Here is a 23,468-nt window from a genome sequence, read left to right as displayed (position 1 = left end):
CCAGCTCCGCCTCCTATAGGATTTCCGGCGGGCCGAGGCAGGGACGCCTCACGTCACCTGGGCGCGCGAAGCATTCTGGGAGTGGTAGTCCACTAGGCCTCCTTCTTCCGAGCCGCTGGCGCGGGCCGTCTCAGCCGGAGGAACTCCGTTTCCCAGGGTGCCCGGCGGGACGCGGGTGCCGCCCACCCAGGTGGGGGGGCTGATACGGAGCCGCAGCAGGAAGCGGGGGGCTGCGGGGCCGCCGAGATCCGTCACCCAGGTAGGGGGCGGGGCCTTCCCTGCTCGCCACCGGCCGCGGGGGGCTCGCGGCCGGGGCCCGGCCTCGGCGCGGGGCGTCCGGGTCGAGCTGGGGGGCGGCCCCGGCGGGCGGGGATGGGTCGATGGGCCCGGCCCAAATCCCTGCAGCCGGAGCCGGGTGACCCCGGGGATACGGGCGGGAGGGGGAATCTCTGGGCCCCGGCCCCAGCTCGGCAGCCGGAGCCGGGTGACCCCGGGGATGGGGGCGTGGGCCCTGCTGTAGACTCTGGGGGCTCTGTGAGATGCTGTGACTGCAGGCCTCCGGCTCCCGGGGAGAGGCCAGCACCCCCCTTGTCATCGGTGTGGAACGGCAGGCACCTTCAGTCACCGCGCTCAGCCGCCTGCTCTCACAGGCCGCCTGCTCTCACAGGCCGCCACAGCATATCGCCCCCTTCATAAACTTGAAGTAAACTTGGCCTCGGGTTGGGCGAAGTGTGTGTGCGCACCCCTGCTAGGCAAGCCCCGTGGAAGAGTGCTTGTTTTTCCAGCAGGCTTCAGAGCAGCAGCCGTGTCAGTCTGTATTCGCAAAAAGAAAAGGAGGACTCGTGGCACCGTAGAGCTCACTAGAGCTCTCGAAAGCTCATGCTCAAATAAATTGGTTAGTGTCTAAGGTGCCACAAGTCCTCCTGTTCTTGTTTGTACAGCAGCCACCTGGCTTTGTCTGAGTCTGCCACCCTCACTCATAGAATCATAGAATATCAGGGTTGGAAGGGACCCCAGAAGGTCATCTAGTCCAACCCCCTGCTCGAAGCAGGACCAATTCCCAGTTAAATCATCCCAGCCAGGGCTTTGTCAAGCCTGACCTTAAAAACCTCTAAGGAAGGAGATTCTACCACCTCCCTAGGTAACGCATTCCAGTGTTTCACCACCCTCTTAGTGAAAAAGTTTTTCCTAATATCCAACCTAAACCTCCCCCACTGCAACTTGAGACCATTACTCCTCGTTCTGTCATCTGCTACCACTGAGAACAGTCTAGAGCCATCCTCAGGGTACCGCCTGGTCAGTTTCAGGGTCTGGTCCTCATGCAGGTGGTGATGCAATGTGTATACTGCAAACACTGCGAGAGGAGGTCCTGCCGGGGAATGTTTGAATTCTGACAAGAAACTGTTTTCGTAGGTTTTTAAAACATAGGTCCTGTCTGCTCCATGTAATCGTTAAGTGTGCCCCAGTGTGTCTCATCAGAGGTAGGGGTTGCCCTCTTCATTCTTAGTCAAAATACCCCCTCTCTGCACATGTGTGGGTGCTACGCATCTGGCTGTCGCCCTTGCTTTGCGGAGGTAGCTACATTTCAGAGCGCTATCTAGACTAATACTCACGAGTGCTCAGCTCCCATTTAGTCACCAAAATAAGTGGTTAGATTTTTCAAAAATGGTCAGCGTGAGGGGTGCACATTAGGTGCTGAGCTCTTTGGAAAATCTGGCCATCGGTGTCGTGACAGAAGCTGCTGGGTGCTGAGCGTGTTTGAAAATCTGGACCTATTTAGATGCCTAAACAAGAGTTGAGCTCTCTTGAAAATCCACCCCCAAGTATTGAGTTTGAGCACTTGAAAATCTGGCCTTGAATTCTTTTTAAGGTCTGTTTCCTAGAGTCTGTGAGTTGCTCTGTGATCCCACAAGGTGAGGTGCTATATAAATATAAAATTGTATTATCATCTGGCAGTGAACAGAATTATACAGTTGAATGGAAGGCCCTGGGAAGACTCATTTGCTGATGTCTTGATATTTGTTGCAGGAGCAGGATGTATACACTGCTGTCTGGACTTTATAAGTACATGTTCCGTAGGGATGAGTACTGCATTTTGATCCTTGGGCTGGACAATGCGGGGAAAACGGTATGTGCTTTTAGTTACCCGTTAACATGGAGGGCACATGCAGCCCCACTCACTCCTCCCCAAAAACACAACTATGTTAGCACGGGCCAATTTCTTCCCTGGTGTCACTTCAGTTGTTTCAGTGGTGTTATCCCAAGTATGAATTTGACTCCCACACATCTAATTTTAGTACAGTAAGCCTTCAGACACACACCAGCATGGGCTTCGCTAAGCGCATAATCACCTGTGAACTCTTCCATGGCTCTGTGCTATAGTGGAAAACTAAGGTCTGTGTTGTATTCTAAGATTTCATGGCGAATCCTGATCCAATAGGGGGGAGAACAGGTCTTGGATAGGATTGTCCTTGCCAATAAAGAGTATATAATAGTAGCTAGTTTTATTTCTTCTTCCCTTTCAGACCTTCCTTGAGCAGACTAAAACCCGATTTAACAGGACCTACAAGGGGATGAGCTTATCCAAAATCACTACCACTGTGGGCTTAAACAGTAAGTGAATCTGTTTAGAGGTTTTTTGCTGCCTCAGACAAAGTTAGACAACAAGTGATCATTCCAAGAGTTTACACTGTGAAAATAGTTCCTGATAAGAGCGACCCTACCAACACCCCCCCTCCCCCACACACCTGCCCACGCATGCTTTAAAGAGCAAATGGACTTCTCCATCAGATGGAGAAAACATGCTGGATCTGAAGGCGAGTGTGCCTCATTTAGTGATGCTAAGCCAAATTCAGCACGGTAACACCATTGAAGTTAGCCTGATTCTGATCTTATTTACACTGGGGTAACTCCACTGAAATCAATGGGTTTGTATCTGCTGATACAAAGGTCAGTTTAACCCACTATCTGCCAATGATAGGTACTGCTATCCTGCTGAGGATTAACGCTGCTCTTCCAGCCTGCCTTCCCTCCTGTGGGACTATGCATGCCTGCCTGCTTTAGAGAACAGTCAGTCTGCATTGGGTTATTTTTTCTTCTTTCCCTGCCCTAGTTGGTACTATTGATGTGGGCAAAGCCCGGCTAATGTTCTGGGATCTTGGAGGACAGGATGAGCTGCAGTCCCTCTGGGACAAGGTAGGGGAAATAACTTCTCTATTTTAAATGTTTTGTGTCTCAGAGTTGCAGAGAAACAGGGATACTTTATAATTAGCCAGCCCTGCTCCTTAGCACTGACCCTTGTGCTGTTGTTCCACTTCTCTGTTTGAGAGAGTCACAAAAATTAATATTTAACAGTTACACGTGTAGTAACTCCTCGCTTAATGTTGTAGTTACGTTCCTGAAAAATGTTAAGCGAATCCAATTTCCCCATAAGAATTAATGTAAATGGGGGGGTTAGGTTCCAGGGAAAATTTTTTTGCTAGATAAGACTATATTTTAATATATACACACACATACACAGTATAAGTTTTAAACAAACAATTTAATACTGTACACAGCCATGATGATTGTGAAGCTTGGTTGAGGTGGTGGAGTCAGAGGGGGGGATATTTCCCAGGGAATGCCTTACTGCTGAATGATGAACTAACACTCAGCTGAGCCCTTAAGGGTTAACACATTGTTGTTAATGTAGCCTCACACTCTACAAGGCAGCACAGAATGGAGGGTGGGGAGACAGGGCTGACCCCACTCAAAGCACATTGCCTTTTTAAGTAGATCAGCAGCTTGAGACAGCAGCTACTGTCGGCAAGCTCCCTCCATCCTGAGCCCTGTCGTGTCCCTCCCCTGCTCTGTGGAAATGGGGTAAAGTAGCAGGGAGGAGGAGGGGAACACCCTGCTATTAACACCCCTCTCCTCCTCCCCCTCCCCCCCAGAGCAAGCAGGAGACTCCGGGGGAGCAGCTCCAAGGCAGAGGGCGGGAGCAGCACATGGCAGTGTCGGGAGGGACAGCTGAACTGCTCAGCGCAGCTGGGCTGCTGCCACACAGGGAACTTAGGGGAGTGGGGAGCTGATTGGGGGCTGCTGGTCCGCCCTACTTCCAAGGCCCCACCACTGGCTTCAAAGGGCTGCTCTTTCTGCAAGCAGTGAACAAAGCAGGCGGCTGCCAAACGATGTTACAAGAGAACATTGCGCAGCTTTAAATGAGCATGTTCTCTAATTGCTCAGCAATGTAACAACATGAACTGGGACGACTTTAAGTGAGGAGTTACTGTAGATTTACAGACACTAACTACTTCTCACAGCACCCATGTCAGGTAAGTGCCACTATTCTCATCCCTATATAACAAGTAGAGGAAATTGGGGCAGAGCTTAATTAACCCAGAAGTTATGTGCACAAGATCACAGAGTGACGTGGTAGTCTAGCTTGGATAGCTTCTTAAAAGATAGGTTATAAAGTGTAAAATAGGGATATTGATACTGACTTTCATTGTGTAGTGCTTCTCAGCCATAATCTAAAAGTGCTTTACAAGAGCTAGGTATTATTGCTCCAACAGGAGTTACGGGTTTGATGCAAAAATTATTGGGGGAGCTTCTCTTGCTTGTACTAGAGGAGGTTAAATAGTCCCTTGTGGCCTTAAAAATCTATGAAAGCCAGTATTAGAACTTAGGAATTTTTGGCTTGACCATGCCCCTTGGTTATTACAGCACTGTGAAAAAGTAATGTCTGTAACTGTTAGCAGCAGCAGTCTCCATCCCTAAGAGCCCTGCGTGCTGGGCACTAACCTCTCCGGCAGAGTCCTGTGTCATGTTATAACCTACATTGCCAGGAAGAATTATTACATACCCTTCACAATAGCATCTGGCTGCTGTCCAATGTAAAATTGAATAAATGTACCCGCAGGTCATCCAGACAAGCCACCTTTACTGTTGGGTGTACTTGTCTGACAAACGGATCCTCATAGCTACCAGATCATTAGTTAATAGAACACTTGATTAAACACCCTTTGTACCATGCTCTAAAAGCCACCCAATCCACGCTGTGGTGCTCTGTTGGGTGAGGCCAGCTCAACAGGTTCAAATCTGTTTCCTGGAATAAATGTAATGAGTTTTGTCATCTCTGTGTAGCCCTTTGTGAATTTGTGCACATCTGAAAACATCCGCACAGCTGAGTACCACTGTCAGGCTCTGCTTAAGAGAGCCTGTGGCACTGGACTAGCACAGGGTACTGTAAGTCGAGATTGAGATGTATTGGCAGAATTCAGTAGGAGGCCCACAACAGGAGGAGCAGGCAGTGCATCTTACCTGTCTGGATAGAGGAACTTCGGCAGATCTGCGTAGATGGAGCTTGCAAAATCAACTGCCGGGACCGTGCCTGGCTCTGGCTATTTGATCTTGGTCCATCTCTTTCATGAGTACCAAAAATCATATTAAATCCACATCAATGTTGAAAAGACAAGCAAGCATCCCCAACTGTTAGAGACTAACACCTGTGCTGTGATTTCAGTACTATGCTGAATCCCATGGGGTCATCTATGTTATCGACTCCACTGATGAAGAGAGGCTCTCAGACTCTAAAAGAGCTTTTGGTGAGTACGCTGGGTTTTTACTTGTAGTTATGTCCTTATCATTATATCCTGTGAAGACTTCCTTTTATTTCAGTCAAACCCCTTCCTGCCACTCTGATTGAAATATACAGTTGATTGTATTACGCATGTGACCACCTATGTGCATATCATGGCTTGCATACTTTGCAGGTATATGTTTTGAAATCAATGGGACTGTTTGGGCGTGTTGCCTGTTCTGTCATTCAGACATTGTTACTGACAAAACCTTTAGTTGTAGTCGCCTTTAGTTCTCTTGGATCTTTCCTTGGTCTTGTTTTCCTTGTCTGTCAGCATTTTGTCCCTTATTCCAAATGTAGCAAATTTTTTATAACCTATCCAATTAATACCTGCATAAAATACTCAGTTGATCAAAGTAAAGGGTGGAAGTTGTAATGTTTTTGTGCCATGACTAATTTGGTTCTAGGTTTGATCAAAGTAAGCAGTGATGCACATGGTGGCTTTCACTCCTGTCTATCCAGCCAATGTAATTTTTGTATTTGGAGGAGTCTCTATATGTTCTAGAGTTACCTAGACATTGCCTGTTTCTGTGCTTTACAGAGAAAGTGGTCACCAGTGAAGCTCTGGAAGGGGTTCCCATACTGGTGTTAGCTAACAAGCAGGATGTAGAGGTAAGATCATCTCCTGACATTCCACCCCCGTACATTGTGTTCTCAACTGAGCAAATTTCTTGCATGTTATTTTAGCTTAAAAAAGGTGGGCCGTGTATTCACTCTGCATTTGTTTCCTGCTCTTAGGCTGAGCAATGGCAATGCTTTCTTGCTATTCGACGTAATTGCTGTGAATTTGATTTTTCAAGTATTTTCCTCTCTCCCCTCCCCTCCCCTCCCTCCACATTGTAAAATGACTCTCTAGCAAATATTTCCATCTTTGCAGTAGCTGTCGTGTACTTTATGTGAACACCAACACAGTACAGGGCTGGTTTTTTTTAAATATTGACCTAATACAACTGATCCAATTTTTGATGAGTAATAACACCCAGTGAAACTCGGTGCTCATGTAATCTCATACCGGTGTGACAAATCATGTGATGAGATGCTCTCGTTCTTCTTTCCTTGAACCAGACCAGCATTACTCAAAGAGACAGTCTCTGCTACAGTTCTCCATTGGAAAAAGCAGTGAATGGCAGAAGATTCAGCCTGTTTTTTCCTGGGTTTATAATTTCAAAACTCTCTTGGATATCTAGAATTACAGAATAGACCTACTGTAGTTTCAGATCAAGTTGTGGATACTGTTTGAGTGACAGTTTGCTGTTCTAAGGAAATGTAAGACTTCTCTCTTTCCTTTTTCATATGGTCTACCTGGAATTCCAAGAGCTGCAGTAACATCTGTTATCCTCTAGAGAGAGCCAGATACATTTTAATAAAAAAGGAGGACTTGTGGCACCTTAGAGACTAGCAAATTTGTTTGAGCATAAGCTTTCGTGAGCTACAGCTCTCTTCATCGGATGCATCAAGTGCACTCCGCAGATCTCCAAACTTTGCCCACAGTTCTGAGCTTTTTAACTGAATGAGCTTCATTTCGAAATCTTCGACACCCATCCACTGAAATACAGACAAATCCAAGTCACTTTCGTTGAACTTTTCAGGTTTAATTAGAAAAGAAAGCACTGGGCCAAATTGCTGGAAATCTTGAAATCTGTCAGAAAATTCTGATTCCAGTTCTTGTATGAACATTCTAATCTCAACGTCAAATGCAGTGCGCTGTTCCATGTGGCGCTGTTCCATGTGGCAAATCAGGACTTAAAAATATCCCAGTACAGTGGCACTGGAACAATTTTTGAGGTGGGGGTGGTGAGCTGTGTCCCCTCTTGCCCCTGTCTGCACCCCTCACTGCCCCAGGCTGGGGCCAGCTGCAGAGTGGGCTGAGTGGGGCCGGCGGATGGAACCCCAGGCTGGCAGCGGAGCCCCCAGGACCGGTGGCCAGGACCTGAGCGGTGTCAGTGATACTGAAAATCAGCTCGCATGCCGCCTTTGGCACGCATGCCACCTTTGGCATACACGCCATAGGTTGCCTACCCCTGATCTAGAAGAATTAGTATGGGCCTGAGTGCCAGGGCCTCCTGAATTCTAGCCCTAGTTTTGCCACTGACGAGCTCTGTGACTTGGGGATGTCACTGAATCTCTTATTTCAGATTCTCTATCTGTAAAAGAAGCTGCTTTACTGTGGGGAAACTGGAATATAAGCTGCCATGAAACACTGTAATTTACACCAGGGCCCCATAATCCATTTCCATCTTCGCTCTCATATTCAGCCACTCACAACCAGTCATATACACTGGTTCCAAGAACTGTTCCAGTTTGCCCTGGCACTTCAGAGTAACAGCATTTGGCATTGTCAAAAGCATAGAATGCAAGTTCAATGCAAGTAGGCTGCACCGTGCTCACCGGAGTGTGGGACCCCACCAATGGTACAATACAGCTTCTCTTAATATATCCGATGCATAGTCAGTGCTAAGTCTGAAGATTCAGATCAGAACTTTTTGCATTTAGACTGACTGAAGACAGACTGGTTTGGTGACAGAGCTATGTAACCTCACAGTTTCTCCCACAAAGATATTTCAAGTGGTTTTGAGTGGGAATCCCTAATGTTTAGACAAGTTTACATTTTTTTGATTGCTTATCCTAGTAAAACCTGCATAAATGTGAGCTTACGCTCTTTTTCCTGTGTGACTGGGGTGATAAAAATGTCAGTGTCATGGGAAAATTGTGAGGCTGAAACTTCATGCAAAAAACATTTTATTTTGGAAAACTGTGACCTGCCCATTTATAACGTATTCTGAGTATGGGCTGTGGTATGTAAATGTAGGGAGATGTGGTCATTGCAAGGGAATCATTTGACATTTCTGAAAATGAAGTCTGAAACCCCAGAGCTTTGGAGAGCCCCCATTTTTTCCTGATAGGCCTTACAAAAAGAGATGGGAGGAGTACTGGTGGATAGCTGTGTGTTCATGGAGTTTGGTGATCTTGCCTCATAGTTGTTAGTGGTGCAGAATTTAGGAAATTTGCCTCTTCCTGCCCCTACTGGCAATTCCAATTTTTGATAATACCTAGTTTATGTAGCACTTTTCAGCAGTAGATCTCAATGTGCTTAATAAAGGAGGCTTGTATTAATATCCTCATTTTATGTATGGGAAACTGAGGCACAGAGGCAGTGACTTGCCAAAGGTCAGCTAGCCTCTCAGTGGTAGAGCCAGGAATAGAACCCAGGTCTGAGTCCCAGGCCAGTGCTGTATCCACTAGGAAACACTGCATCCCTACTATTTTAACCTATCCATAAAATAAGATTATATTCTAGGAAGCCAAGAATATCATGGCAGATCGGGTATGCTGGTCATGCATTTTCTTTTCTTTAAATGTTTCTCACTGGTAGCGTTGCTACCCATCCTGGAATTAGCAGAACAGTCCCAATCTTATTCCTATCCTGCTAGTCAGTTGCTCGTGAGGCATTTAAAGAGCCCATATTTATTTCAAGCATATTCCCGACACTGTGGCTCTGTGACATCACTGTCTTTTTCCAGTCAAGGACATGAAAATAGACAGGGTCCCTTCAGGTGCAGCACTTCCCCTGGAGCCCTCTCTAGATCCTTCATAAAAGGATTTAAGCCTGCTCCTAAGATTTAAAAGCAAGACCATTCTGGGAAGTGACTGTGTCTTGGAAACAGCCATTCTTCATAAAAGGGATTTTATGGAATTTACTGTTTATGGAGAGTTGAGATGCAGATTTATTCCTCAAGTGAAAACAGTTTCTGCAGTTGTGTGACTTTGCTTTGAAATAACTAATGAATCTGACCTTTCCAGGGCAGTCTTTGTGTGGGTTGTATTGTTGTAATGACATGCTATCCTGTGTGCTTACTGATCTGATTTCCATCACTTTGTTCTTAGTTTAGATGGTTTTACGTAAGAAACAAAATGACGTTCTAAAATATCTCTTTGCAAGCATGGGGGGAAAATAATCTTAAACTATGCTGACGTTCTCTCCCAAGCATTCAAATGTGTCTGGCCGAAAGGAATGGTTTTCAGGATCCCAATTCATGCGTTCCTTTTGGAGGCTGTAATAAAGCAACTACTCTGTCAAAAGTGGTGTATCCTTGTATCAACAACCTACTGCTGACCCCGCTGCTGTTCTTCCTCTTGAGACAAAGTGTGATTAAATCCTCAAAGCAGATTCTTCATCCTAGTGCACTAGCTGCTTAATGTAGTCAGCATAAACCCTGCCTTGGTTTTCCTCTGACCTGCGTTTCCATTGAGGGTCAATGATTGCCTGGTTCTATAAGTCACAATAAGTAACCATCATTGCGGGGCCAACAAGAAAGAGAAGTGACCGAAATAGTGTGTAAAAGTTGTTCCTAGCCTCCTGGGTGACTACAGCATTCAAAACTACTATTGAGGTGGAGCCTCTCCAAGTTTGTTTGTGCCATGAGTGGTGAAAATATCTCCCCCCAAGTCCTTTGTAGAGATCTGGACACAGTGAAGTAGACTGACGCTCTGGGCCTCTACATCACAGCACAGAAGGGCTTCCAATGGCTAAACATGTGAAGTTAATAGATCATGGAGAATGGCCACCCAGAGGGAGCTGGTGTGCATGGCCGTTGGAACTACAGTGCTTTTGAAAAGCCTCCAGGCTGGCTATTTTGCACTGGACAGAGGGAGCAGCAGTGAAGATGGTCTTTATTTCTCATCCTGCTTTCTTTTGTTCTGGCCAATCCTCCAAAGCCTGTGAGTGGGAGCCTGGGATAACTTCTGAAAGCCAAATCAGTTTCCAGCTTATAGTGAGTCTAAGGCCACGTCTACACTACCCGCCGGATCGGCAGGTAGTGATCCATCTATCCGGGATCGATTTATCGCATCTAGTGTAGACACGATAAATCGATCCCCGATCGCTCTGCCGTCTACTCTGGAACTCCACCAGGGCGAGAGGCGGAAGCGGAGTCGACGGGGGAGCGACGGCCGTTGATCCCGCGCCACGAGGACGCGAAGTAACTGATTCTAAGTCGATCTAAGATACGTCGACTTCAGCTACACTATTCTTGTAGCTGAAGTTGCGTATCTTAGATCGATTCCCCCCCTCATAGCGTAGACCAGGCCTAATATCAAACTAACCTGGTGTTGTAGCGGTGTCCACTGTACCACCATGGTAAGGGTCAAGACTGTAAAGTCTTGTCCCTTCGGCAGGGGTTGGATGAGAGAAGTCACCACACTACTATTGTAGCATTGCCTCTCTGTTGAGCGGTATCAGATTGAAGCCAACAAGCAAGGCCTCAAGAAGTGGAGGAGAAACCAGTGATGCAGAGTCTGGCTATATTCCAAGTGTAATCTATTGACTGTAGTGACACACATACCAGTCCTGGATGACAGATGCCAGCAGTCTCTTCTTTCAGCAGTCTCAGCCCAGCACCAAAGCCTGATTCCCAGGGAGCAACTTTGCCTTTAGAATTGACTCGAACCAGAGCCCACAGCAGAGAGCAAATGCTCCTGCTTTGCACACCACTCTCTCTATCCCAGAACCTTAGGCAGCCACAATCTAACACGAAAAGAAAAGGAGGACTTGTGGCACCTTAGAGACTAACCAATTTATTTGAACATGAGCTTTCGTGAGCTACAGCTCACTTCATATCCGATGAAGTGAGCTGTAGCTCACAAAAGCTCATGCTCAAATAAATTGGTTAGTCTCTAAGGTGCCACAAGTACTCCTTTTCTTTTTGCGAATACAGACTAACACGGCTGTTACTCTGAAACCAATCTAACACGAGTATTTCTTCCAAGACAAAAGTGTCTTGCGCACAGAGAAAAAGAACTTGGCAGGCTGGGTGTAACAACAGCAGTAGGTGATGTCTGCTGTAACAATAGTGTGCCTTACTGGCCTGTTTGGATCAGGACAAGTGAATTCATTGAAGTCGGTATACCTTGGGCCTCGCTCGCTGGTGCGGTACAGTTAGAACGCTTGGGGTTGTGATGATGCGTGGGCTGTAGATGTACCTACGCTAGAGGGATGGGGGAGATTAAAGGGGGAATATGCAGTTGAGAGGTAAAAGCCCCCTATTACTTAAGGCCTAGATCCTGTCATTCAGGAGAGTTTCTACAGATGCGGGTAGCAGGGGTGCATATGTGCATGTGCCCCCTCTGCTCTATCCCAAAATACTAGTCCAGGCAGTAGAACTGTTTTCTTCCCTGAGCTCCAGATCCTAACACAGAGCATCCTACAGGGCCCTCTCGCCTCTTCACTTGCATCTTGCTGCTCCTTGGAATTTTTCAAAGATTCTGAAAAGTCACATCGGACGTTATAGCCAAATGAGTCAGTGCTCTGTCTACCCATAAGCCTTCCGTGGAGAATCTGATGTAGCTTATCAAAACGTGATAAGCTGAACGGTGTCCCTTCAACGTGAGTTACCTCAGAGGTTTTAATGTCCAGCAGCTTAGCATTGCAAAGTCGCACTTTCCAAATAAAAAAAGGTCATGTTACAGTAAATACTACGCATTTCCTAGCGGGCATTTCCTGGTAGGCAGCGCTCTTCATCTTCACTAGTACGGATCTTGGCCTGAATTTCCATTTGTCAGGAGGTGATTAGCTCTGCCCTTCTCTTTGCTCAGTGAACATTGTGCCTGAGAGAGTGCCTACAAAATCTGTAGGGGCGCAATCATTTCAGTGTGGTGGTGTCTCACTCACCTTCCAGACCCTCTGTTGTGAGTTCTGCCTCTCCAAGGGCCCGTCTGACTCACAACGCAGTTAGGGTTCGAGTGAGCCACACAACAGGTGACTGGACGTATCGTATTTACACGTTGCAGCCGATTAAAGAAGCGGAGAGTTGATTGTTATGGCTCCACGGCTGGCGAACTGTAGCATATGGTCTAAGCCAGGGGTCTCAAACTCAGTTTACCTTTGGGCCAATGCCAGTCCTCAAATCCTCCCAGCGGGCCAATGATTTCACTCATGTTGCCCAGAACTCGCCCCCCAAAACTCCAGCCCCAGCCAGCCTAAGGCTCTGGGAGGGAGTTTGGGTGGGGGAGGAGGACTGGGGTAGAGGATTGGGGTGCAGGCTCTGGGAGGGAGTTTGGGTGGGGGAGGAGGTCTGGGGTAGAGGATTGGGGTGCAGGCTCTGGGAGGGAGTTTGGGTGCAGAAGGGGTGAGAGGTTGGGCTCTGGGATGGAGTTTGGGTGCTGGGTGCAGGCTCTGGGCTGGGGCAGTGGGCTGGGGATGCAGGCTCTAGGAGGGGGTGGGGGTGCAGCGCTTACCTGGGGTTCTTGGGTGGGCTGGGGGGCTTCCGCACGTGGCTTCCCCCAGGCACTGCCCCCACAGCTTCCCATTGGCTGCAGGGGCGCTCGGGGCAGGGGCAGCGTGCGGAGGCACAGCCCGGGGCTGCAGGGAGGGTCCGGCAGACATGTGGAGCAAGCAGGTAGAAGCTGCTCAGCTCCACTGCGCAGCTGGTGCCCTGGGCGCGATGCATGGTGGGCCGGGGGGGGGAGCACCTGGGGGTGGCAGGCAGGGCCAAGGGAGAAACCCGGCCCCAAAATTGCTGGAGCCCTGCGGGCCACATTGGGGAGGTTCTTGGGCTGCAGATGGCCTGTGGGCTGGGAGTTTGAGACCCCTGGTCTAAGTAGTACAGTTGATTTGTACACTCACCTTTTGCTGCTGGAGAGCAGGAGTTCAAAGCCCAACTTGGGGCACAAGAGAAAATGGTTTCCTATTAGTCCTGGTTGGCTCACTAGAAATTGCACAATTAGCTGTCACTGTTCAAGTGCAAGACAGGGCTAGAATAGCAAGGGGAGGTGCACAAGGCCACAGTCAGGGGCATTGGCTGAGCTGGGCAGGGAAACACATGCTAACCCTGGCTCCAACTGCCAATAGCCTCTCGCTTTCAGGAGCACTGAAGAATAATGGTACTCCCTTCCAGCACTCCTCCTCAGAGGACTCCCCTATGTTAACCATGCAACGCCTCAGTGTGCTGCAATAGGTATCAAGGATCATTATCCCCATCTTGCAGACAAGGAAGATAAATTTAAGGTCTAGCCTTGTTGAAGATGGATTTTCATCTGGCGGGCACAATCTGCACAAATTATACCTGTAGTGTTTTTTCCTTGTCTGCAGTAATTGTGAGCGCAAAATTCTGCTCCTTGGGCAGATAAAGTCCTGATTTGCTCCTTGAACAAGATACTTAACTGGCTCAAAAGTAGGTCTGAGCCTGTAACTAGCTGCAGGTTCAAACTATGCTTGCAAAGAGGGAGGCTGGGCTAATGCCTAGTTAAAAATAAAGCACTGAAATGACCTGTCCAGGACTACTAAGAGAGCATCAGTGTTGGAACAGGAATTAGAGCGTATGAGATCCCGGCTCCTAGACTTTACTTAGGCCACCACATGTCGTCATCACATCTCCTCTTTTCCACCCTCCTGCTCTAATTTAGAAATGTGGAAACTCTGAACCAAATCATTTCCTGTGGCTAACGTTCATGTGTACATTAATCACGTTTTAATTAAACTTCTCAAGTCTGTTCATGTCTTTTAGAGGCTTTTTAATTAATCACTGCTGGTTTCTGGAGCCTGAGCTCCAACTGTCTTTTGCACAAGCATGTAAGAAAATGTCAATGTGGCAGTTAGCAAGCAGGACACAGATAATTATGAGATCATGGCTTTCCATTGACAGTCTGTGTCACTGAGGGAAGCCAGAGCGAAAATTTCAACAGCTACGCTTTCATTTGACCCTAACGCTTTCTAAAGTTTCTGTAAACTGTGTCTGATTAGCAGCGACGGGAACGAGAGGTGAGAACTACAGGATTCCAGTGGTGCCAGGAGGAGGGGAGAACCAAAGGTCTCTTGCCATTCTGACCCGAGAGGTCGTAATCTGAAAGCCTGATTCATTAGTCTGAGAAGGGTAAAGCTTCCTCATGGCAATGTTGTGTCGGGGAAGGTTAGGAGCAGGGTGGGTCACGTTGGCCTCCTCTTCTTTTTATTCACTTACATGTTCTAAAATCCACTCCTCCTAGCAGTCTGGGCACGTGGACAATGTACCTGCACCCAAGAACTGGTCAGCCTATGTCAACCGAGAACAAACTGACCCAGTGGCATAGAAAGTATGCAGGCGAAGTGAGTCTGAGTCACGGGCCCACTAACAAGAATACACTACTCCCTGCCGGAAGAAAAGTCTAGGGAGGCCACATTAGCTAATGGAAATGTTGCAGAGGCGTGAGCTGAGATGACATTTGAGCCGTTTTCTTTGAGTTCCACTAGTGCACTCAGTGCTGAGGAAACACCATCTCTTTCCCAGGGTCTGCTACAGAAACAGACAAAATGGTTCCTTTCTGTCTGGGATTCTGGCCAGGGCTGGGGTTGGTGCAGGCCCCCTGTTGAGGTGGTTTTGGAAAGGCTTTGTGAAGTCCAGGTGTTGTAGGGAGTGATTTGGAGGAGGAGGAGGGCTTGTTTGGTGGATGGGAAGAGGGAGTCTTTCCATGCACATGGGATGGAAAAGGATACAGAGGGTGCTCTGCTCTGTACTTCACTCCACAGGGGATATCGGTCTGTGTCACTAACCCATTGCACAATTTGGCATGACAGTTTCTGCCTCGGAGAGGCCTGTGCCTTGGAGAGCCAGGTTTACGTACCTAAATATAGACGTGTCTGAAGCTAGTGAGGTCATTTCTATACTTTCAAAAACACTAAAGCTCACTCCAAAGGCTAGATCATTCAGTTTCAGATGGAAAGAAAGCAGGGTGAGGCTGTGATGCTCTGGTTAGCGATGGTCAGAGAGCAGAGTTCAAGTGGAGCACCCTGGACAACAGCTGAAAACCTCTCTGCTTTCAGTAGGAGGTGGAATACTGGAAACTGCTCTGGGCACAGTAGGATCCATTTCAGGAAGGTGGGCCAATGATCTCTATTGTAGCATATGAGGCTTATATTTTATGGCTTCCCTTACAGACCTGTCTGTCAATCCCTGACATCAAGACAGCCTTTAGTGACTGCATTAACAAAATTGGGAGGAGAGACTGCCTGACGCAGGCCTGCTCAGCTCTCACTGGGTAAGTGTGGGTCTGGACAGTGTCCTGGGGAAATACCGCCGCAACCGAGTGTACGTTGCTAGAATGAGCTAACCACGTGCAGGGTGCTCAGAGAAGCGGGGCAGGGGAAAGGAGGACAGCATTGTGGGCCTAGGGATTTCTGTGTGCACTGCTCGTCTGTACTAAAAGCAGGTACCCTCCCTGGTTCACGAACTTGCTTAGTGCTATAGGACCTTGAGACTTTGGATTGTGCAACAGTTGGTGACGGCTTTATTGCCTAATGACGCAGCACCATGATCCCAGTTGCATGAGTTAACTTTTCCGCAAGGCATTTTCCACAGAAAACCAAATGGGAATATGACTGCGTTTGTGACTCTTGGCAGTGGGAGGGGTGGGTGTCTGTTCTCAGAAAAAGAGAAGTAACTACCCTCTTGCCATCCTTCTGGTTTCTCAGGCAGGAGATGTACTTACATTTCAAAGTAGATAGGCCTGAGAACAATACTGCAGCATGCATGCACAGGTGACTGAGGTGCTGCTTGTGCTTAGAACAAGGGGGTCGAAGTCAGGTGATCACCCAGTGTAACCTTGGGGAAAAAAATCACTTAACTTCTCCAAATGTTGCCCTCTGTTCTGTGGGGCTAACAATCACTACCTACTTTGTATAAAGCTCTTAGGATGAAAAGTATTACTCTGTATAAATGCAAAGTCCTATTATGAGTGGTTAGAAAAGGCTACAATGCAGGCTCTGAATCCAGTTCAGGTCGAGCGTACCCTGCCAGCTTTGGTTAGTTGGCAGCAATGCTTTGCAAGCCTATGGCAGGAATACCAGAGAGAGCAGGAGAAAAGAACCTTCTCAAATAGGAGAGCTACTGATGTAACCCTTGCACAGAAGTAATTTCCACCAAGGAAATGAACAAAAGCTCGGTATCTAGGTGATGCCTAGAGCAGGAATGGGTGCCAACAGCCATGTGAAATGCAGCCTTTCCAGTTCCCAGAGTTGTGCGCAAACACTCTGATCTCTGCGGAATTTTCTTCCCAAGTGGTGTTCTGAGTTTGGGGTTTGAACGAATGGAAAATTAATTGAGAAACTCAAACGGTGCTGAAGCCTGGCAGAGCTGTGAGTACCCAATCACAAAGGTGGGCCCTGCAAACTGGACTCAGGTGAGTCTGGGAGGTTTGCAGACCTGGGCATAGAGCTGGCCAGACATTCAGAGTAAAGTCCCTACCCTGCCGAACGTTGAGTGATTTGATTTGATGCTTTGCATGAGCCTTTCACGCAGCCACTAACTACCAGCAAATTGGATCTAAAACATGGTGTACGAGCTGGGACCCACATCAAAAGGCATAAACAGGGAACCGAAGAGAGGAATATTTTTAAAATTTGATGCATACAACTGAATCCTGTTCCTCAGATGCGTGAGGAGCCAGTGTAATAATCCAAATGAAGGATTGCAGGGAATAGAGAGAACTAAACATGCTGGGGTGGGTGGTAGGCATGGCATGGCATGGTCGGGGCCATGACTGCTTTTTGTCTTGTGTTTCCTCAGCAATGGGGTGAACGAGGGAATTGAGTGGATGGTGAAATGCGTGGTGAGGAACATTCACCGGCCCCCCAGGCAGAAGGACATCACGTAAGAAGGTGCTGGGTAACTGAGGCCTGGACAGCTTCTTCCCATACAGACTGCTCTCTCTACAGAAGAAGGTCCACAGGACTCCTATTACACCTGATTCTTTCGTTGTTTGTTTGTTTGTTTTTTGGAGGCAAACATTCTTTTTCTCTATCTAAAAAGAACTGTAAGAGCAAAGGATTTGGACTAGAAAATGTTTCTAGTGTTGTGTATTAATCCCTTGGCCTGAGAGCACGCAGCCTTCACAGATACTGAGTGGTAACTCATGCTGCAGCCAGGCTGTGCAACTGCAGAGGATTTAGAGATTTGAACTTCATCGCTTTAGGCTGTGGGATGTATGATTCTTGGGTTCTTAATCTAATAGATGCTAGAGGCCAGTTCATTGGATTCTCATGTTCCAGTCACTGATGGAAACTACTTCCAAACCTTAATTGTATCAAAGGTGGTAGCTCTGTGTGTGTGAAGGACAGAGGGGAAAGGTCTGCACTCCACCACCCCAGTGATCATTGGAGGTGGTATTACTGGCCTTATTTATGCAGTTGTTAATGCAATGGGTAGGGTCAATGTTGATTATAGTTCTATTTCCACTGTGGCAAAGTGAGCTGTGACTGTACAGTACCGCGGAGATGGAAGCCAGCACCCCAGCAGCTGCGTGATGGCATGTAAGCTCACAATGGGCTATTTTAACTGGAAAATGACCTTCAGAAGTGTCGCCTCGTGTTGATTGTCAATAGCACTATTGTGCTGTCTGTCTAACTGAGAGAATACCTGGTGTCTGTACTGTAATTAGGAGGGATTGAGGCCCTCTATATGTGTGTTCCAGGATGAAAGCTGTGCCTGTAAGCTGGGTGGGATAAGTATACAATAAAGCTTCATGCTGCTCTGCCTGTCTCCCTTGCTGATGTAGTTGTTTAATAGGCCTCCACACTAAAGAGTTAGTGGCACTCGCCCTTTGCAGCAGGCTTCTGGTCACTGGAAATGAAATAGAATGCAAAAATGCCACTCTCCCAGCCAAACCCCAGGCCTGTTGGGTGCCTGCAAAAGTGATCATAAACTATTAATGAGTCAGTACCTTCACAAGTGCTCCGTTAATTCCTCTTCTGAAACAAGACACTTGAGTGAAGTTTATGAGGTGTTGGCAGGGGTGACTGGGTGCTGTGGCTATGCTAATATCTGGACATGAATGAGTGATAATTTCACAAGAAGGTAAAGTGGCATTTGTTTAAACCTTTGATGCATTGCATTAACGTGCCAAGTTCCTCTGAGGTTTTTCTGTGTAGTTTAAACTGAAAGCTGTGAGATAAAGGCTACAACTACTCCACTCACCTCCAGGACCAGGGGCTGAACCAGCTCTGAGCACCCTGTAAGAACCTGAGGACACAGTGACGTCAGTGGAAGCTGTACGTGCACACTGGAGAGTAGGCGCAGACCTATGCCAGCAGTGATGGGAAAGGGAGTTCAGAAAGATAGTCATCCCATAAAGTAGGATTTTGGCAAATAGTCCTTTTGGAGAGGGAGGGGCTAAGGGTTGTTTTTTCAAACAGGCTGAACCCTATCTAATCCAATGAACCAGATCTGACAGATGTGAGTCCTGTCCCTTAATATACTACTGGAACCATGGGAATGAGGGTGGTATAAGGGGGGAGGGATAGCTCAGTGGTTTGAGCATTGGCCTGCTAAACCTAGGGTTGTGAGTTCAGCCCTTGAGGGGGCCACTTAGGGATCCAAGACAAAAATTGGGGATTGGTCCTGCTTTGAGCAGGGGGTTGGACTAGATGACCTCCTGAGGTCCCTTCCAACCCTGTGATTCTGTGTGAACCTCTAAAGAATAGCTGGGTTGGCTGCTGCAACAGCCTAATGCTATATTGGAAGCATAGATCTGAATCACTGAGAACTGACTGCCTTTGAATTAATCTTTTCTGACAACATCTCAAACCCTGTGGTGAGAGTGTTTAATAGTGGATGTGTTGGCAAATGCTGTGTTTTTTCTACAGCTGACCATAGCCTCAAGATCTGCAGAGAGCAGGGAATGTACCAAGAATCCTGACCACGAGCTGCATAATGGAAAAATCCACTGATGCACAGGCCTTCTCACACAGAGCCCAGGACTGTGTGTTACAGGATGCATGTAAAGGGCTACAAACAAGGCATGAACCTATTGCAGAAGATGTTGAGAGCTATATTGTTTGCACTTAACCCAGGGTAGGTGCAGAGTATATCCACTGCAGACAGTAGGATTATTCTGAATTTACCCCACTAAATGGGAGCAGAATTTGGGCCATTTGGCTTTTGAAGTGATCCCAGTTTGGAGAAGGGGAAAAGCCAGCGTGTCTGGATGAGTTACAGGAACAGTTTCAGGAGGCTGCATCACTGTTCGCAGCACCATTGTGGGATTTCTTCCCTCTTGCACCAATAACTGATGTTAGCTCGTTATTGTTTACACAGCAGGGGAAGGGAACAGGTGTGAAGTGGCCTTCCTAAGGAGGAGCACAGCAGTTACAGATTTCTTCTTCCTTTAAAACAGAAAAACCTCCTTGGAGGTGTTCTCAGCTGCCCGGACTCTCCATCTCTGTGCTGAGGTAAGAATAAAGAGGGAAGGGTGAAGTGAAGGAGAATGTTTTCTCAGACAGCAGTCCAAACGTCCCTCTTCCTTTAGGAAATTCCAGCAGACCCCTGCAGCACGTAACAACGCTACACAAGACGTCAGGGGGAAAAAGAAAATTCTTTACTTGAAACTCATGGGGAACTGGAGACTGAGTGTAATCACTCAGTTTGAATGTAGCCAGGGCCCCAGGCCTGAATCAGCCTGGCTCAGAAGAGCCAGACTCCAGTAGATTTAACACAGGGACTACAGATTCTGTTCACCAGAAGTAAGGTGGTCTAACCATAACTCCCTTCTCATGCACAGTCTGTTGCTCAGTGGAACACTTGCCGTAGTGAAAGAAAGACAGCTGGAATGCAGAATTGCTCCAGTGGTTGAATTCATTGAAATTCTCAACCTTAAACTGTGTGAGACAAAGCCACTGAAGGGATCTAGGTGCCCAAGCCCCATTAAAATGAATGGGACTTGGGGATTCAGATAGCCCAGGCAGCTTTGAAAATCTGAGTGTTTTTAGTGCATTGGTTTAGGACTGTTCCTCTCCGGGACAGAGAGGCCAACAGGCACAGTGATATAAGTGAAACAGCAGATAAAAGGAGACCTGCCTATTTGGTGGTTTTTTTACTGAGCAGTTGCTTTGCACAGGGTTATAAGGAATAGGCCCTTTCTGTTTAAGTGGATGCCAGGGGCATTTCAGCCTTTCTACCACTCTCCCTTTCCCTGTGGATGTTGGGAGGATGGTGTCTCATTCCTAAGCCAAAGCCATAATTGTTCTAACATCCAGAAAGTACAGTCCAGCCTGAAGGGCAGAATAACTTCCTCCTTCGCTGCAGTCTGAGTGGGGGGGCTCTGAATTTAAGCAACGCTCATTACATTAAATCCAAGTTAAGAGTGGAAAGCACCAAACTTTCCTTTTCCCGTCAGCTCTTTATGAAGTCAGTCATGTGATTTCCTCTCTCTGCAGCAGCTCTGCCCAGTGCCCTGCTCTCTAATACTTGCTTATTGTTCAGTATTTCTAGAGAGCAGCAGAGGTGGGTGTGGTGCTTTGCAGAGACAATGGGCCCTGGCCTGAGACCCTGACAGTTAACAGCTCCCAAACCTGCAAGCTGCTCAGCACTGTTAAAACCCTTTGCAGACATGGAGCTCCATGGCAGGCGATGGGTTCTATACAGAGACAGGGCTGCCCAGGAAGAGCTGCTTGTAGAGTGGGGCCTTGACATCCCTGTTATAACTAATCCAAGCTCTGCATGGTGCCCTGATCGTTTCCCCATTGACATTTAAATCCATCGAATAGCCTGGAGAGGAGATGAAGTAGTTTTGATCAACAAAAAGGAAATCAAGTTGTAGCAAAGTGGAAGACCAAGCACCGAGGCGATCAGGAATAACCCAGTATATTGATGGGTGCCCCTCCTGGCACTACCCCGAAGAAAGCGCCTGAATACAGCTTCTGTTACCATAAAGCATTAAGTGAACCTTGTTGCCTTTGTTCTCTTACTCTGGTATGACCAGACTTTGAAACCATGTTGTGTGGCCTTGCAGTTCAAGCTAGCAAGAATTCCGAATGCCCCAGGTTTGCTCCTGGACAGAAAGGCAAATGTCAGCTTGATAGCTATTCACCTCCCGTTTCCTCTTCCTGAGGAAAGCTGCTTTCCTTTATCTTGCCCAGTAGATGAGTTGCAGATTTGCCACCTTAGAAACCAGTTGTCTGGTTTGCCCCCACTCAAATGATGCTTGAAGTCTCTGAAAAAGCATAGTCCCACTTGTGAGCAATCCTCTGATAACAAACCACTGCATGCTCAACGAAAGGGGAGACCAGTAAGGCCACAGATGTCAGTTCCCAAATGGTCACTTAGTTCACATTTTTTTCCAGCTATTCACTATTTTAATTCTTTAAAGCGGTACGTCAAATTCCACAGGGTATAGGTTTTGGACAGTAAACTGTTGAGAATGGAAAGCATTCATGCTTAAGCCTCTGTCTTCACGTTAACCTTTTCAGTCACAAAAAAATGCAGCAGATAAATACAGAGGAAATGCCATTTAAAAGGAATGATTTAGAAACAGATCAGTGTTTTCTGTGAGGTGCCAAATTCTCTTCAACAGCCTTTTACCTAATAAAAGAACAAGGAGGACTTGTGGCATCTTAGAGACTAACATTTATTTGAGCATAAGCTTTTGTGGGCTAAAACCCACTTCATCGGACGCATACAGTAGGAAGACACACACACACACACACACACAGAGACAGCGAGAGAGAACATGAAAAAATGGGTGTTGCTATACCGACTATAATGAGAGTAATGTTGGTGGATGATGGCCTGCAGCCTCCCAGAGACTACAGGAGACCAAAGGGACTTGTTTTGCATTACTAGCCACGCCAGTTTTGTTCTGACACTAGTACTTCGCGGGTGCTCAGTACTTACGGCGGAATGCGAACACGTTCTTCCTGCTGCCCATAAGGAATCAGACGCCACCTAATGTTAGTGCTGTCAGACTGTTTGAGAAGGGGCCAGCTGCATCAGGCTAGCTGTACAGACTAGCGGGCAGGTCAGCGGGCTGCAACGTTCACAAGGAGGGCAAGAAGCAGCCTATGAGGGAGGGCCACAGAAGCAAGGGTTAGCTCCTAACATGACGCCAGTCCCTGCTCTCTTCCTGCACCACAGCCAGACACCTCAGACCTACCTGACAGGGTCCATTTAAAGAAACCGTGTCTGTGTCAGTCTTTGCCAGCATTACAAATAACGTGCTCATCCCACCCAGTCAAAGGCTTTCCCTGCACCCAGGGAGCAAACAGCACGTGGAGGTCGGTGTGCCAGGGAGAAGGGGACAGTTGTTAAGTATTCTTGCTATGTTTTCCAGGGCACAGCTGTTGTGAATAAATCCAGCTTAGTTCTGTGAGGGAGGCAGTGGCTAAATGCTTTGCCTTGGTCTTTTCCAGTATTGTAACAGTGCAGTGAGTTATCTGGGCCATAGAGCTGTACAGCTACCTCTAACTCCAGTATTGCGATATGCAAGTACAGCCTGGTCCTGACTCGCCATGACCACACGCAATTATTGATGCCAGTGAAAATTGACACATTTTACACCCACTTTGCAGAGATGTGACACAAGCGTTCTAGAGTTATGAAGACTCAACCCCCATGTGTCTGCATGACGACACCTTGGGGCTAGGCAACCAACCCTACATCACAGAACTGTGCAAGGGCACTTACATCATAGGTCTAGATGACTACACAAATATTTCTAGGTTGTACGGCTCATCTTTATGGCTCATTCTCCTTGTTGCAGAGACTAAAAAAATAGGGATGGGGTAATTGACCTGAATTGAAACAGTCATTAAAAGGGAGCCTTGGTATTGCATAAATAGTCCTGAAGAAGCATTCTAGTAAGTGATTAAAGGTAGGCGGCCAATGGCTATTCCTGTTTTCTGGGCTGTAATAAAGGAGGCTGGCTGAGTTTTGAAGTTCTTAATGGAGGGAGACTGAAAGCTTTGATGATTTATCACAGCCTGCCCTGGGGCATTATTAACACACACACATTGTGGTTTAGGTGCCATTCTTTGTCTGAACAGTCACTGTTCCTTCTCTTGGCAAAACAAATTCTTTATCTGCACCTCATTATCTTTTTTTCAGAATAC

General features: G+C 47.3%; 1 protein-coding gene across 4 annotated transcripts; it reads left to right on the top strand.

The window, feature by feature from the left end:
* The first annotated feature begins 102 nt into the window (after positions 1-102).
* Positions 103-18,125, top strand: ARFRP1 (ARF related protein 1). 4 transcript variants are annotated; one of them, XM_073308897.1, is made up of 8 exons: positions 103-259; positions 2,029-2,128; positions 2,526-2,613; positions 3,113-3,195; positions 5,504-5,585; positions 6,162-6,232; positions 15,528-15,628; positions 17,155-18,125. In XM_073308897.1, the coding sequence occupies exons 2-8, from the start codon at positions 2,036-2,038 to the stop codon at positions 17,240-17,242; spliced, it is 606 nt and encodes a 201-aa protein (XP_073164998.1). In that variant the 5' UTR covers positions 103-259; positions 2,029-2,035; the 3' UTR covers positions 17,243-18,125. The 4 variants fall into 4 exon arrangements, with proteins under 4 accessions (XP_073164998.1, XP_073165001.1, XP_073165000.1 ...); XM_073308899.1 differs by lacking the exon at positions 103-259 and adding an exon at positions 449-703; XM_073308898.1 differs by lacking the exon at positions 103-259 and adding an exon at positions 1,194-1,913.
* Positions 18,126-23,468: the final 5,343 nt, after the last annotated feature.

The sequence above is a fragment of the Lepidochelys kempii genome, chromosome 13 (genome assembly GCF_965140265.1).
Source record: "Lepidochelys kempii isolate rLepKem1 chromosome 13, rLepKem1.hap2, whole genome shotgun sequence".
NCBI classification, from domain to species: domain Eukaryota; kingdom Metazoa; phylum Chordata; order Testudines; family Cheloniidae; genus Lepidochelys; species Lepidochelys kempii.
This window is presented reverse-complemented; position numbering and strand designations above follow the sequence as displayed.

Bases quoted from the DNA above. Each gene is read 5' to 3' on its own strand.
- ARFRP1 (XM_073308897.1), top strand. From the start codon at position 2,036: ATGTATACACTGCTGTCTGGACTTTATAAGTACATGTTCCGTAGGGAT. The intron at 2,614-3,112 runs GTAAGTGAATCT...TCCCTGCCCTAG, and splicing joins TACCACTGTGGGCTTAAACA to TTGGTACTATTGATGTGGGC. The intron at 6,233-15,527 runs GTAAGATCATCT...CTTCCCTTACAG, and splicing joins CTAACAAGCAGGATGTAGAG to ACCTGTCTGTCAATCCCTGA.